The sequence below is a fragment of the Ahaetulla prasina genome, chromosome 6, assembly GCF_028640845.1.
Source record: "Ahaetulla prasina isolate Xishuangbanna chromosome 6, ASM2864084v1, whole genome shotgun sequence".
NCBI lineage: Eukaryota > Metazoa > Chordata > Lepidosauria > Squamata > Colubridae > Ahaetulla > Ahaetulla prasina.
The window spans coordinates 96,946,391-96,962,182 of record NC_080544.1 but is presented as its reverse complement, the minus strand read 5'-3'; the positions used below and the strand labels follow the sequence as shown (position 1 = coordinate 96,962,182).

At 42.8% G+C, this 15,792-nt stretch overlaps 1 protein-coding gene across 2 annotated transcripts in view; it reads right to left on the bottom strand.

Moving 5' to 3' along the window:
• NLGN1 (neuroligin 1) overlaps positions 1–15,792 on the bottom strand; it is a 636,113-nt gene that overhangs the window by 15,709 nt on the left and 604,612 nt on the right. The window contains exon 3 of one of the 2 annotated variants that reach the window (XM_058188586.1): positions 2,237–2,449. In XM_058188586.1, the coding sequence (XP_058044569.1) occupies positions 2,237–2,449 (213 nt within the window). The remainder of the gene's footprint in view (positions 1–2,236; positions 2,450–15,792) is intronic. The other variant, XM_058188587.1, reaches the window with a different exon arrangement.

Here is a 15,792-nt window from a genome sequence, read left to right as displayed (position 1 = left end):
AATGTGCTAAATAGGAGAGAAAATTATTTTCCCAGGCTTCCAGCTTTTCATGCAGCAAAGAGTCAGACATACTGAGTAAAGGAAAAAGCATAGTAATAACCTTCTGTATCTATAATTTTAGTCTTTTCCTTGGATACAAAGTGAAATTCACAACAGATTCAAAATAAAATGAAATAGGTGCTCGTTTTCTTCATAGTAAATCGGTTTGCCATCCTCCTACTATTAATTGTGCCTTAAATAGGTCTCCAGTCACAAACTAGATTTTAAATGGTGCAAATGTCACTAACTCTCTCTCCAGAAAATGTTCCTTATTACATAACTTGATTGACGTAGATGTAGAAATAAAAATAAAATATATACCCACTTTCTCACAAGAAAAAGTTTTTCTAGCCTGAACTTTATGTTTTCATCAGATTCTAATGAGGATCAGAAAAAAAACACCTTGTTCCATAGTTTAAAGTTTTAAAGTTTAAAAACTTTAGAAAGTGTTGTTGGATCAAACTGAAGGCATAGCTTTTCAAATTGACAGTTTTAATGGAGTCTCAAGTGCTTCTGAAGTACTTTGAAAGATTACAACCTTAACTTGACTTTAAGAATGGGCTTCTTCCAAGCATCAGAAACATCTGGATACTTCTTCCGAGTATTATTAGTAGGCATCAATAGCCATGATTTCATTTAATCCTCATTTCCAACTACCTACCCTGGTGACCATCATGACATCACATCATTGTATAAAAAACGGCCAAATGAAATATCTCCTTTGAATCCCACCACATTGTTTCATTAGATAATGGTGGGTTTCAATATGGGATGGAATTAAAAAAACAACACTTTTTTTTTGCTACACCCAGTATATAATTTAATCATGAAAAAAAGAATCAAACTGAAAAAGCAACTAGCATGAGGGATTCAGAGTCTTCAACCTTTCCTTCATTCAATAAATACCGTAGTGACATATAGCTCAGTTTATTTAGGCTGTATCGTGGATCACAGCTGATAATTTTTCAAATTATTGTTCACTACTTGGAAAATATTCATATAGTTTATGAATAACTGGGACTTATTATGGCATCATTATTTTTTTCTAATTTTTATTTACTTTATTTACTACTTACTGTGAAATACTTTTTGCTACAGAAAAGCAATGTATTAAATAAATAAATTAAAACCTTACTTATAATTTGCATCTGCGCTATTCAGTTCACACTCTTTCTGGAAGTATGACTGAAGGTTTGTTTGTTTGTTTGAATTGTCAATATCCCCTTTTTGTGCTTGTGAAAGTACTTGTGACAGTAATTATTATACATATTCCTGAAGCCTAACTAAATTAGACTAGCTAAACTAAACAAACAAACTAAACTAAATCTATCACACAGAGACAAATGTATGTACATGTAGAGGAGAGGGGGGAAAAACGGTTTCAGCAGAAGAAATATATAGAAATTCAGTGAGCATAAAAGCTGGGGTGTCAAACTTGATCTTATTGTGGGCTGCATCAGGGTTGTTTGACTTCTGGGGGGAGGAGGTGTCGACAGGGTGGGCATGGCCAGCTCGACATTACGTGTGTGGGGCATCTGTGGTGGCCAAGTGCTAAGGCAGGACTTCCCTCAGATCCTCCCTCACTCTCATTATAAACTCCTCCCTTTTCATTTTCCTTCCCTTTTCACTCTCCTTTCTTCTTCCTTCCCCCCTTTCCTTATTTTTCCTTCCTTGCTCTCTTCCAATCTTTTTTTTTTCTTTCCTCTTTCCCTTTCTTCTTTCCTGTTCCTTCTTGCATGCTCAGATGCAAAAGGTGAAACATTTCTCCTTTCGTTTTGTTTTTGGTTTGTTTTGCTAGACCTCTGCTGGCAAAAACAGATGTCTCCGGAGCTCCATTTTCTCTGGCAGAGGGCTGCAGGAGGCCATTGTGGCTGACCCACAACCACAAGGAGGAACGCATGGCCCTCCTGAGCTCCATTTTTGCTGGCAGAGGCACCACAGGTTGATACTTTGCCGTTTCCAGGGCGGCTCTGCGGGCCAGATCTAAGCACTGCATGTGCCGGATCTGGCCCACGGGTCTTAAGTTTGACACCCTTGGCATAAAGTGTAGGTACATAACCTCAAACCAGAAGTGGACTTATTTCGGGGGGGCATTATCTAGATACATCAAGAACATATATGCAAGAGCATCACAGAGTAGGTATGGTGGTGGCATGCAGACACCAAAATCATCAAAATTTGCAACCTGCAATAATACCTTTGGTTGAATTGCTCCAACGGTTACCTTCAGAATAATGGGATAAAGTCAAGAGATTGACACATGAACCACCGGCGCCAGATCCAAAAACAGTTATTCTCAGCGGGTCGCCCCCAAAGAACCCAATATTTTCACTAGTCCATCTCAAGGCCTGAATGAGATCAAGAAGGCCATAGTTCCCTTTAGCTGCTTGATCCCCAGTGCTCAAGAAACCTGCAAGTGAAAAGAGAAGAAAGAAAGAAAGGGTGGGGGGAAAAACAACCATTAGAGTAAAAAAATTACTGCATATTTCAGATTACGGCTGTGCTGTTATCATCAGGTCAACCACTTTCAAATGTATCAGGAGTTAAGCACTACATAAATACATTTTGTTCTTTATCCACTTTGCAACCATTTACAAGTGACTCATCTTTCCAACTACAAATCCTTGGGTATTTATTGTAATAACGCTATGCATTATAAATGACTGCAGGCGCTTTTGAAGAAGGTAGGCTGATTTCAGTACAGAATGGCAGGCTAAACTGACACTTCCCTTGCAATTTGTTTTATCGCTCAGGGAGGCCGTAAGTTGAAGCTCATTAGATGTCATTTACATTTCCCATTGAGGGGACACTGGGAAAACCGGTCTGGCTGAGGTTGTTTTATTTATTTATTTACTTTTAAGATAATAAAGGGAAGAAGCTGGAGGAACAGAGCACCAGTGAATCACGTACAGAAATTCATTTCAATTCCTGACACAAATACAAATAGAAAAATAATAATAATAATAATACAAAATACAAAAAAACAGTAGACACAAACTGTCTACTGTGGACTTCACCCCATTCCTAAGAGGTCTGTAAGGGGCGTGCATAAGCGCACCAGCGTGCCTGTCCTACTATCCTCATTTATTTATTTATTTTATTTTGTCACAACAATATATGTAGGTATCATATAAAAAGATTATATAGTATATAAACACATATATGAGTAAATATAGGAGGTATAAGCATATATATATATATATATATATATATATATATATATATATATATAAATATATATATAAATATATATATATATATATATATATATATATATATATGAAGAAAAAAGAAAAACAATATGACAGGAACGGTAGGCACGTTTGTGCGCTTATGCACGCCCCTTATGGTCCTCTTAGGAATGGGGTGAGGTCAATAGTAGAAAGTTTTGCTTTTAGGATTATGAGAAGAGACCACAGAGTTAGGTAAACAATTCCAAGCACTGATGATTCTGTTACAGAAGTCATATTTTCTGCCATCTAGATTAAAGCGGTTGACATTAAGTTTAAATCTATTAGTTGCTCTAGTATTATTGCAATTAAAGCTGAAGTAGTCTTTGACAGGAAGGACATTACAATAGATGATTCTGTGAGTTAAACTTAGGTCTTGTCGAAGGTGACGGAGTTCCAAGTTTTCTAAGCCTAGGATTTCAAGTCTGGTGGGATAAGGTATTTTATTGTTTTCAGAGGAATGGAGAACTCTTCTTGTAAAATATTTCTGGACACGTTCAATTGAATTGATGTCAGAGATGTGGTGAGGGTTCCAAACAGGCGAGCTGTATTCTAGTCTTGAACAACTTGTAACTAACAATACAAGACTCAACAACTGCCTTGATCTCATCTTCTGCAACAATTCAAACACAATTTATGGACTAAAAATTAAAGAACCTTTTTCCAACAGTGACCACTGCATGATTGATTTTCGTCTCAATATACGTCCATACTTAAATCGTCATAACAACAGTATTCCCAAATACAACTTCAAAAAAGCCAATTACGACCTTATAAACAACGATCTTTCATTTCTGGACTGGCAAAATCTGTTTGCAACCTGCATAACCGCTGAAGACCACTATAGAGTCTTCCTACTTGAAATCAATAGAGTCATTAAACTATATGTTCCACAAATGATTACCATGATCAGGAAAAACAAACTACCCATATCAATAAAAAAGCTTCAATCAAAAAAAAAACCCCTCTGGAAAAGAAACAAAAAAGGCTATGTTGCCAATTTCAAAAACTGCTACAGAAATATATGCAACCAAATAAAAACTGAATGCACAAATTACCACACCAAGCAAGAAGAGAACCTTCTGCGCACAAATTCCAATTGTGCCTTTTATAATTTTGTTAACAATAAACTTAAAGACTCAAGATCCATCCCACCACTAAAAGATTCTAACAACAGTTAAAGCAAACCTCTTCAACATTTTCTTTGGCTCAGTTTTTGTTAACTCCGATAATACATATCCGACATTCCACAAACGTACCAGCAATGATTATGATGACTTAACTCATATAGATTTCACAGAAGATAATGTTGGAAAAGCTCTTCATAACCTAAAACCATCGCTATCTATTGGACCCGATGGACTATGTGCATACTTCTTAAAAAAACTTTCCATTAATATAGTAGAACCCCTAAGTATTATCTTTGATAAAGCTTTCACTACCAGTTCCCTTCCCAAACTTTGGTCACTAGCCACAGTCATCCCTATCTTCAAAGAAGGAGACCCCAGCTTAGTCAAAAATTACAGATCGATCTCTCTTTGCTGCATCACCTGCAAAGTCATGGAATCAATCATCAACCAATCCATTACCTCATACTTAGAAACTAACAACCTACTCTCCAATAAACAATTTGGTTTCAGGAAAAAATTATCATGTAACTTACAACTTCTCTACTGTAAAAACATATGGACTACAAATCTTGATCAAGGCAAATCAATAGATGCAATCTACATAGACTTCTGCAAAGCTTTTGACTCAGTAGTACACGATAAACTTCTCCTAAAACTAATATCCTATGGCATCTCAGGACCCCTTCACAAATGGATATCTGCTTTTCTGTCTAACAGACAACAAGTGGTCAAAATTGGCAATGCTTTATCAAATCCTGTTCCTGTCAAGAGTGGCGTTGCTCAAGGCAGCGTCCTTGGACCAACACTCTTTATACTATACATTAATGATCTTTGTGACCATATCTCAAGTAATTGTGTTCTCTTTGCTGATGATGTCAAACTATTTAACACCATAGACAATACTTCTATCATTCAAAACGACCTTGATCATCTAACCGCTTGGTCTAAAAATTGGCAGCTCCAAATTTCAACCAGCAAATGCTCAGTCTTACATATAGGAAAAAAGAACCCAAACACTAAGTACATACTAGATGGACATTACCTTACAGACGACCCCCATCCCGTTAAAGACCTTGGAGTTTTCATGTCAAATGATCTAAGTGCCAAAGCCCACTGCAACTACATAGCAAAAAAAGCTCTAAGAGTTGTAAACCTAATCTTGCGTAGCTTCTTTTCCAAAAACACCACACTACTAACCAGATTCATACCCATTTCCATGTTTATTCCTGTTATCTTGTACATGTTTGACAAACTAAACAAATAAAAATAAATAAAAAATTTTCTTCTTGAGTCCAACCAGAGGACCAACCAGTGGTGGGTTGCTACTGGTTCACTCCGGATCTGGTGCACCGGTAGCGGTGGTGGCGGGAGGCTCTGCTCACCTGCCTGGACGCTTCTGCGCATGCGTGCACAAGCGAACCGGTAGCAAACTAAATTGAAAACCACTACTGGGACCAACTCCTGTTGGTTCATACAACATGCTGGATTCAGCCCCAGCCTCCCTGGACATTTTTTTTCTTCCCCAAATTGTGTGGATTTCTGTAATTTAAAGGCTTCAACTGATGCCATTAGCAAACTTTGTCTAAAAGACACAGAAAATTGCAAATACTAATCTTTAACCTACAGTTCATACAGTCAAAGCAGAGAACTGGGATTAAATCCTTCAATTTTTCCAGAGGGCAAAAGTTCACAAGTTGCTTTAGAAAGACTAGGACTCCATAAACCTTTCATTAAGATTTTTTTTTCAAATAACATACTTCTGTTCATAACAGGGTTTAATTACAGAAACTGGGGAAGCAACCTTTAATTATGAGGAAAAGAAAAAAAAATCCATTTTATCTGTTAATAAAAAAAATGAGTTGGCATATCTATAATGCCCTTTACATAATGGGTGACAAGAATGATATCTTATTAATAACTGTAATAAGAGAGGAAAAAATGAGGGAGTTTAGGGCTTTCTATGTTCTTGAGCTTAGGGAAGAAAATTGCTCTAATAACTTAAGAACTTCAATGACACATAATTATAGTCTATTGGCCCTAAGCATTTGAACACTTTGCTAAAGTTTGTTCTATGATATTTATATCAAAGCAGTAGATAACACTTGGCAGTAAACAAATATATATATATATATCTGATAAAACCTTTTCAGTTGAACAATAGGAATTCATTTTATGGCTGTAATGCAAACGTTTCCCAAAAACTTATTTTCACACATGTGACATCTGAGAGACATTTGGAGATATCACAAGACACACTGATGAACAAACATTGATGTTTACTTTCCAAAATGTTCTTTAGTAAGCGAAATATATTTTTTAATGGCTCAAATCCTGAGAAATAATTACATCTCCTGTAATTTTTATTTAGCATTTATTTGTTGTGCTATCTTATATGTCACTACTCCATTTCAGAATTCTCTGAGTGACTTACAAATAATACCACAGAATTTAAGATAAGAAAATCACCAAAGTAAGCAGACACCAAGGTTATGGAGGTGCCACTCTTCAGGCAGCAGAACTTTCAATTGTCCCGAAATCTCTCTCTGAAGAATAACAGAATTGGAAGGGACTTTGGAAGTCTTCTAGTCCAACCTTCTGCTCAGACAGGAAACCCTACACCAAGAATCAGGAAGGACTTGGGCTGAATTGAAGGCTGTTCCAATTGCTTTGCTGAGAAAAATAAAAGTTCTATTTTGTTTAATTTCATCAGATTGCTTTGGAGTTGCCAACTACTCTGTTTTATGTGGATGTTTTTGATAATGGAGTGTTCTGCATCATGGAAAACCAACAACGATAACAAAATCCTTTCACAGTTCTGTGAAAAAAAGATACACCACAAAGTTACCAATCATTCCAGACCCTTAAAGGAAACAAAATCCTTACTACTCGAATATATCTTATGTATCTAAAAACTATGCATTAAACTGTGTCGATTGGCCAGGATCCATTAATTTCCAGAATCAAGATCAAAATGGGGGCAAACACCTCACAAACATATTTAGCATTGATATCCCTTATCCAACCAAGTGATGCAACGGCTCTGATGTCTAGAAGAAGAATTCTGCTTTGCTGAAGTTTTGAAAAGTGAATTTTGTTTTCAAGAGAATGAAGTACTCCTAGAAATGACAGTGTTTTCAGCAAACTGTGATCAAACTCAAATAATAACTCACTGGGGGAGATGTCAGCATGCATTGTGTCCTTGCATTCTGACATGTGGCAGAAAAACACAGTTCATTGCATTTCTATGACGATGTTGCTATGCATGTTCTTTATTACCTGAAACTACACCTCTACCTACTCCCGGTGGACACCTATCTCTCCAAAGACGTGCATTCCTACTCTTATTATCATTTATTTAGGTGAAGTCTTCCTAACTCTAGAATCCTTGGAGAAAATTTCTTTGCACGTAAAATCTGCATAAATTAGAGAGGGAAAACACACTCACAGTTCTAGATCTTCTAGGCCAGGAGTGTCAAACTTGATTTCATTGAGGGCCGCATCCGGGTAATGCTTGATCTTGGGGGGCCGGGGTGGGGCACGTGGCTCGGGGCAGGGCTAGCCTGGTATCATTCGAGGCTCTGTTTGTTTGTTTGTTTGTTTGTTTGTTTGTTTGTCAACAAATACAAAAAAACAAGTAACAGAGTAGACACAGACATGGACACGTGAAAATTTTTTGGCACAAAAGAAAAAGATATAAATTGGCAAAACATAGCCATAAACACATAGAATGTTTACATATAATTGGGAACAGTAGGACAAGGGTGGTAGGCACGCTGATGCACTTTTTTCTTGACTGTGATGGCCTCCTGTAGCCAGTGGTGAAATGCTCCCGGTTCGGACGGGATTGCCCAATCTGGTAGATATGGTGCCGGGTGGTTCGGAGAACCAGTAGCAAAAATCCCTGCCCCCCCCACCCATGTCCAGCTGAGCTGCGCGATCATCAGAGGGTTTTTTTTTTACTTTTAAAAGCATTTTTTCTTCAACCAAAAAAAATGCTTTTAACAGTAAAAAAAAACAACCTCTGATGATCACGCGGCAAAGCTGGGATCATTAGAGCCTTTTAAAAATATTTTTTTCTACAATCTCTTTGGCCGAAGAGGCTGAAAAAAATGTTTTTAAAGGGTTTTGGTGATCAGGCAACTCAGCTGGGATCGTCAGAACCTTTTAAAAGTATTTGTTTACAACCTCTTCAGCCGAAGTAAAAAAGTAATTTTTACTTTTTAAAAGTAAAAAAAAAAAAAGTTGGCCACGCTCTCCGAGTCACATTACCCCACTACCAAGCCACGCTGGTAGTAATAAATTTTACATTTTACCACTGCCTGTAGCCCTCTGCCAGCCAAAACAGAGCACGTCATCTCCCTGGGCTTCCGTTTTTGCTGGCAGGGGGATGCAGGAGGCCATTGCGACCAGAAATCGAACCCAGGCGGGCCTTGTGCGGCTTCCCTGAGCTCTGTTTTAGCTGGCAGAAGCACCATGGGGCGGTACTTCACTGTTTCCAGACTGGCCTCACGAGCCAGATCGAAGCACCCTGTGGGCCGGATCCGGCCCCCGGGCCTTGAGTTTGATACCCTTGTTCTAGGCACTCAACAGAATTGGCACTGTGCTACAGAAAGTAAAAGGCTACTGAGCAGAAAAAGATTTTAAATTCCTTTAAATGACAGGATTCAGTTTCAGTCTCCTGTACATTCTACAAATCAGAATAAATGCTGGTTTATTCTGCCATTATAACAGGGGTACCCAAACCCTTGGGCCATGGCCCACTACTGGGCCTTCAGCAGGGGTGGGTTCTACTTAACTTTACTACTGGTTCACAACAAGGCCGGACACGCACATGCACATGCACAGAAGCTTCCAGATGATGTTGGGGTCTGTGGGTGGAGCCTCCCACCGGTATTACAACTGGTTCTTGCGAACCTGTTGTGGCTCCAGCCCCCCCCCCCCGGGCCTGGCCCCCGCCTGAGAGTGACTCAGAGAGTGAGGGCTGGCTTCCCTGGCTCAGCTCCAGGAGCCAGAGGCAGGCCAGGTGGAAGAGGTGATGAGGCCTCTGTCTCCTGTATCTCCCCCCGCCCAGGAAACGCTTCCAGACCCAGCTGAGGACAATCAGTCCTGGTTAGATCCCAGGTTTCATAGACAAGAACAGCGGGAACAACAGAAACAGGTGTGGGGCAGGCCTAGAAAGTGCTGAGTCATGGAGCCACACCCCACAGGGTATAAAAGCAGGAGGGGCTGCTATACTGCTTCGTGACGAACAAATCCAACTGTCTGGAGAGAACTTGAGCTGAAGTGCTGTTTATTCCTGACTTCCTGGTTGACACGCTGGCATCAAGAAAGATAACAGAAAAACCTTGGCAGACGCTCACTGGGTTGCTGCCAGAGCTGATAGCTGCCGTGGACTAAATTGCCAGCTAATTGAGTCATTTCTCATGCCTCCCGGACTGAGGTAGGGGGGACAGAACAGAACCAGTCCGAACCGGGGGCAACCCACCACTGACCTTGAGCCATTTGGAACTGGGTTGCAGGAGTGGCGGGTAAGCATATGCATTACTGTTTGTGAATTATGACCATTCTTCACACTTACGACCATTGCAGCATCCCCATGGTCACATGATCAAAATTCAGTTGCTTGGCAACTGACTCATATTTATGATGGCTGCAGTGCTTTGGGGGGGGTCATACGATCAGCTTCTGCAATCTGCTGGCCTGCCAAGTCAATGGGGAAACCATATTCACTTAACAGCTATGTTACTAACTTAATAGTGACAGTGATTCACTTAACTGGACACAACTCACTTAACAAATGTTTCACTGGGCAACATAGATGTTGGGCTCAATTGCAGAGGTGGGTTTCAGCAGGTTTTGACCAATTCTGGAGATCCGGTAGCGGAAATTTTGAGTAGTTCGGAGAACCTGTAGTAAAAATTCTGACCGTCCCCGCCCCCATCTATTCTCTGCCTCCCAGGTCCCAGATGATTGAGAGGAAATGGGGACTTTGCAGTATTCTTCCCCTGGAGTGGGGTGGGAATGAATATTTTAGAGTATCCTTCCCCTGCCATGCCCACCAAGCCACCCCACCAAGCCATGCCACACCCACCAAGCCACACCCACAGAACTCGTAGTAAAAAAATTTGAAACCCACCATTGCTCAATTGTGGTCGTAAGTCGAGGACTACCTATTGTTGTGGTCCATCAGCAGCCTATGGAGCTGGCAACGGAGTCGGACAGCGATGAGGCTGAGGTGAGGCCAGGGCCATCGGGAAGTGAGGTGTGGACTACAGAGCCTCCAGAGACTGATAGTAGTGAGGCAGAGGAACAGGAGGAGCCAGTTCCTAATGCATGCATGAGAAGAGCTGCCAGAAGGAAAGAGCAGCTCAAGCAGAGAGGACAACTTGGGAGTAGGGCCAAGAGTTGATTGGCCCCTCCCATAAGGCTTAAAACAGACCAGCACCGGTGTTTCAACTTTGCCGGAAAACAGCGTTGTAGCTGCATTGTTTGTCTGCTTCTGCTTCTGCTTCGTGTACGTCTTTGTTTTTGTGGCTTCTGGACATTTGTCAGAAAGGGCCTTTGGCAGTTTGGCTAATTGGACTAAGGTTTGTGAGATAACTGAGGAATTTGTGTTGGGAGGCATTTGTTTTACTTTGAGTTGAATGACGCTGGGAATGAAGTAATTCCCAGCTGTTTGAATAAAGTTTGTTTTTCCATAGATTACATTTATTACTGCCTACTTGGGCCTGGGTCACAACACCTATTCTACACGTATGTCCACACGTAGAAAGTGGTACTCAATAAGATGGACTGTACCGTTTAAACAACAACACTGTTTAGAATATTGCCTGGGTAAAACACTAAGAAGAATCCACAATATCAGAACATGAAAGGATATTCAGATACAAAGCTGTGTAGGCTCTTTTGCAGCTGGGTGTGTATTGAATATAGCATTTGCACTTCCCTTATACTGCCTGCCTCTGGAGGCCCATCAGTTAACCTTCTTCCCCCTGGCTCCATCTGGAGCACTCTGAAAGACACCCCACAATCCTTATTTTGCTTATCTCCCACAAAGATGAAAGACATATAAAGAAATACATAGTAAAGGTTTAATGCCCACCAAGAGTAAATAAAAGAAATGAAATAAACTTTTTACAGAAGCCTTAACAATCTGCTGAAAAAAGGCATAGAAAAAGAATTATCTAGAAAACAGGCTATTTATGGTTTTATTTTGGAAGCCCATCCTTGTTGAAGGAATAAATGAAATTGTTGGCATAAAGTAGCCCTCGGCTTTTACATTTATAATTCAATTACAAACAAGGTGTTCAACAATCTAATCTGTGTAGGATGTACTCAAATGCAACAATTTCCAAGTGAATAGACTTACTTAGAGTCTATAGAAAGGTATTCCCAGTGCAGGCAGTTCTCGACTTACAACAGTTTGTTTAGTAACCGAAGTTACAATGGCAGTGTAAAAAGTGACTTATGGCCAGTGTTCACACTTACGACAATTTCCCGATCACACGATCAACTAACTCATATTTATGACAGTTACAATGTCCTGGGCTCACGTGATGACCTTTACGACCTTCTGACAAGCAAAGTCAATGGGGAAACTAAATTCATTAACACCTGTTTTTACTAATTTAACAACTGCAGTGATTCCCTTAACCACTGGGGCAAGAAAGGTCATAAAACGGTCACTTAACTCTGCTTAGCAACAGAAATGTTGGGCTCAATTATGGTCATAAATTAAGGACTACCTGTAGTAAAGATTGGCAGGCAGGATAGGAATCAGTAAAAAGAGGCAGACATTTTCATAAAAGGGTTATTTTCTGATAATAATAGCAAGAGGAAGCACACTTAGATTAATATACCATTCTATAGTGCTTTACAGTACTCTAAGAGTGGTTTGCAATGTCAGCATATTGCCCCCAGCAATCTAGGTCCTCATTTTACCAACCTCAGAAGGATGGAAGACTGAGTGAGCCTTAAGATCAGGATCCAACTTCAGGCTTTGGGGAGAGGTAGCCTACAATCCTGCATTCAAACCACTGTGCCACCAGGGTTCCTATAAGCAGGGTTGGGCTGCTGGGGGTTTGCAGGGGTTCAGGAGTACCTCTAACTAAGAGTCTGCAGTTCAGAGAACCCCCAAATCCCACTCCTGGCTGGCCCTACCCACCTCACTCTGCCCCTCCCAGGAGTTCCCATGTGGCCCAGTTTGGATTCAGGTAAGTGCAGGGGATGCATGGAAACTTGGGCGGTGGGGGGGGGGGAATGGGCCTACCGGAAGTTTGGGAAGGCCTGAAACGGGTCCATTTCCAGCCTCCAGAGGACCGTCAGAGCCTGGGGGGCTGTTTTCACCCTCCCGGAAGCTCAAAGAAAGCCTCTAGAGCCCAGGGAGGTGTGGTGCAGGAGGCCGACTAGGCCACGCCCACCATGGCCATGCCCACACAACAACTGGGCAGAGAACCCCTTGCTAAAATTTTTGAAGCCCACCCCTGCCTATAAGGTTGATCAGGAACACTTCAGCTCAACAATGGAAAGAGGTTCTGTTCTGTCCTCCCTCGCCTCCGTCCGAATGATGGCTTAATTAACCGTCACTATCAGCTCTGGCAGCAGAATAGCCAACATCTGCCAAGAGCCTTCGTTATCTTTCACGACGTTGATGAGTCATCTAGAAACAAACTTCAGCTCTTAATCAATGGATTTGCCTGTTACAAAGAGACACAGCAGCTCTGGCTGCCTTTTGTATCCTGAGGGGTGTGGCTCCATGACTCAGCACTTCCTAGGCCTGCCCCACCCTTGCTTCTGTTGTTCCCTCCTCTCCTGCCTACGAAACCAAGCCTGATTGCCGTCAGTTGGGTCTGCAGGCGTGGCCTGGGGGGGGAAGAGTCAGGGGATGGAGGCCTCGTTATCTCTTCCACCTGGCCTGTTTCTGGCTCCTGGAGCTGAGCCAAGCAAGCCGATGCTCCCGAGGTAAGTCCTGATGGCCCTTTCCCCTCACTGTCCAAGTCACTTTCTGGCAGTAGGCCCAGCTCGGGGGGCACAGACACAACAGGTTCCAAGATATTTCCCTCACTTTTTATTCAACAACAACCGCAACAAATCCTACCAAACTTACTTTTCCTACTATCCTCATTGTTATGTATTAACAGTTGTGCCTTTAAATATTTGAGCGGGAACTCAGCACGTTGCTGATTGGACGAAGCCTCCAGCAGAACTGTATAAAAGGAGAGGTTTTTCCCCCAGCCTGTTGCTGGGTTCACCATATATTAAAGAGCTGTTGTCACTACCCTGGTCTCCAGCCTCGTTACTTCCCGAACTTAACATTGGCGACGAAGGTGGGATCTCGAGGCTAAGGAGAACCAGAACCGAGCTGAAGCACGCTAGTTCCGAACCCAGCAAACTCAGGGCAGAAACGCGGAAATGGCAAACACGCCACCCGCACCGCATAACCCGGCAAGGAGAAATGGGAACATATATGACCCGCTTCAAAGCTTAGAAGCCAACGAACTACAGGATCCCTGATAACCGCAAACGGGCTTACTTCCTAAGCCATTGCGGGCCCGAGGTAATCGAGATTGCGGAAGCCCTGGCAGAGCCAACGCCGATACAATCGGTATCGTGGCCGACTCTGCAGACTTTGCTGAAGAACCATTTCGCACCGACGCCGTCCAAATACGTGCAGCGGTTCGAATTCCGAGGACGTAGACAGATGGACGGCCAGTCCATCGGTGACTACATGGCCGCGTTGAGAAGAGCGCCCAAGGACTGTGGATACCGAGACTTAGACGAAGTGCTACTCGAGCAACTCATCCGAGGGGTCAAGGACATCCGCCTACGGCGACGACTGCTAGCCAGGAGCAACCTGACACTAGCCACCGCTCTGGACGAGGCCAGAGCACACGAAATGTCTACTAAAGCAGCAGAGACTCTGCAAAAGCCTCTTCAATCCAAGGCGAGCGCAAAGCCAACGCCAGTACACCAGGAGGAGATTCAGTCCGAATCCGAAGGTGAGGGCGAGGATGAGGAAGAGGTCTGCCGGACCGAGAAGCGCGACACTGAGGACCGTGACGAGTGCGGAAGCTGCGGAGGGCAGCATCAGCGCCAACGCTGCAGGTTTAAAGACGCAACATGCCGGCGGTGTGGGAAGAAAGGACACTTAGCTCAGGTTTGCAGAGCGCCCAACCTTCCGCCGAAAATTCAAATCGGCCAATCAAAACGCTGAACCGGAAAGGCGGCCCGCGATTGGTTCAAACAAGAAAGGCGCCAAGTCTAACCAAACGACTGTCATTATAGGCCGCTACCAACCAAAGTGGAAAAGAAGATTTTTACAAAGCCCAAGATCGAGGGAGTACGGTGCAGGCTTGAAGTAGACACGGGATCAGCGATCACCATCATGTCCTGGGACACCCTGGCGAAGTCACTGCCGTCCGTCGCAAGCGCCATTTGCAAGCACAGCGGCCACGAGTGCACGACTACCAGGGAATCGCATCCCTGTTCGAGGGACCACCTCCGTCCGAGTCGAGTACGGCCTCACAAAAGACCCTGCCCATCACAATCGCCGAAGGAACTCTGCCCAGTCTGTTGGGACTAGACTGGTTTCGTGCCCTGGGCATGGGAGTGACTGGCATCTACAGAAGTGACTGCAATTTGAAAGACATTCTCTTTAACGAGTTCAAGATGTCTTCAAGGACTGCCTGGGCAAGTACAAGGGGACCCCTATTTCCTTCAACTTAGACCCCAGGTAGCCCCCATTAGGCTTAAGGCGAGGAGAGTCCTTTGCCCTAAAACCAAAATTGATAAGGAGCTGGACAAGCTCATAAATCAGGGGTTTTGGTGCCAGTCGATCACGCAAAGTGGGAGACGCCAATCGTCACCCCAATCAAGTCGGACGGGTCAATTAGAATTTGCGCTGACTACAAGGCGACGCTTAACAAAGCCTTACAGAAAAGCGCACCGGTTCCCGTGGTGCAACATTTATTGCACTCTTGGGGCAAGGGCAAGTCTTTGCAAAGTTAGACTTGGCCCAAGCCTACCAACAACTGCCAGTAGACGCCCGCACAGCCGAAGCCCAAACGACAGACGCACAGGGGGCATTCAAGTGCACCCGATTGCAATTTGGGGTTAGTGTGGCACCAGGGCTGTTCCAAAACCTGATGGAACGACTACTGCAAGGGCTCCCAGGGTAGTTCCCTACTGATGATGTCCTAATTTCAGGGAAAACATGGAGGAATTGGGGGAGCGGTTAAGAAAGGTCTTGAGCATTTTCCGGACAGCCGGATTAAAAGTCAAGACAAATAAATGTCAGATAGGGGTCGAATCGGTCGATTTCTTGGGCTACCGGATAGACAAGAAAGGAATTCACCCTACTGAGAGCAAGGTTAAGGCAATTAGGAAGGCTCCAG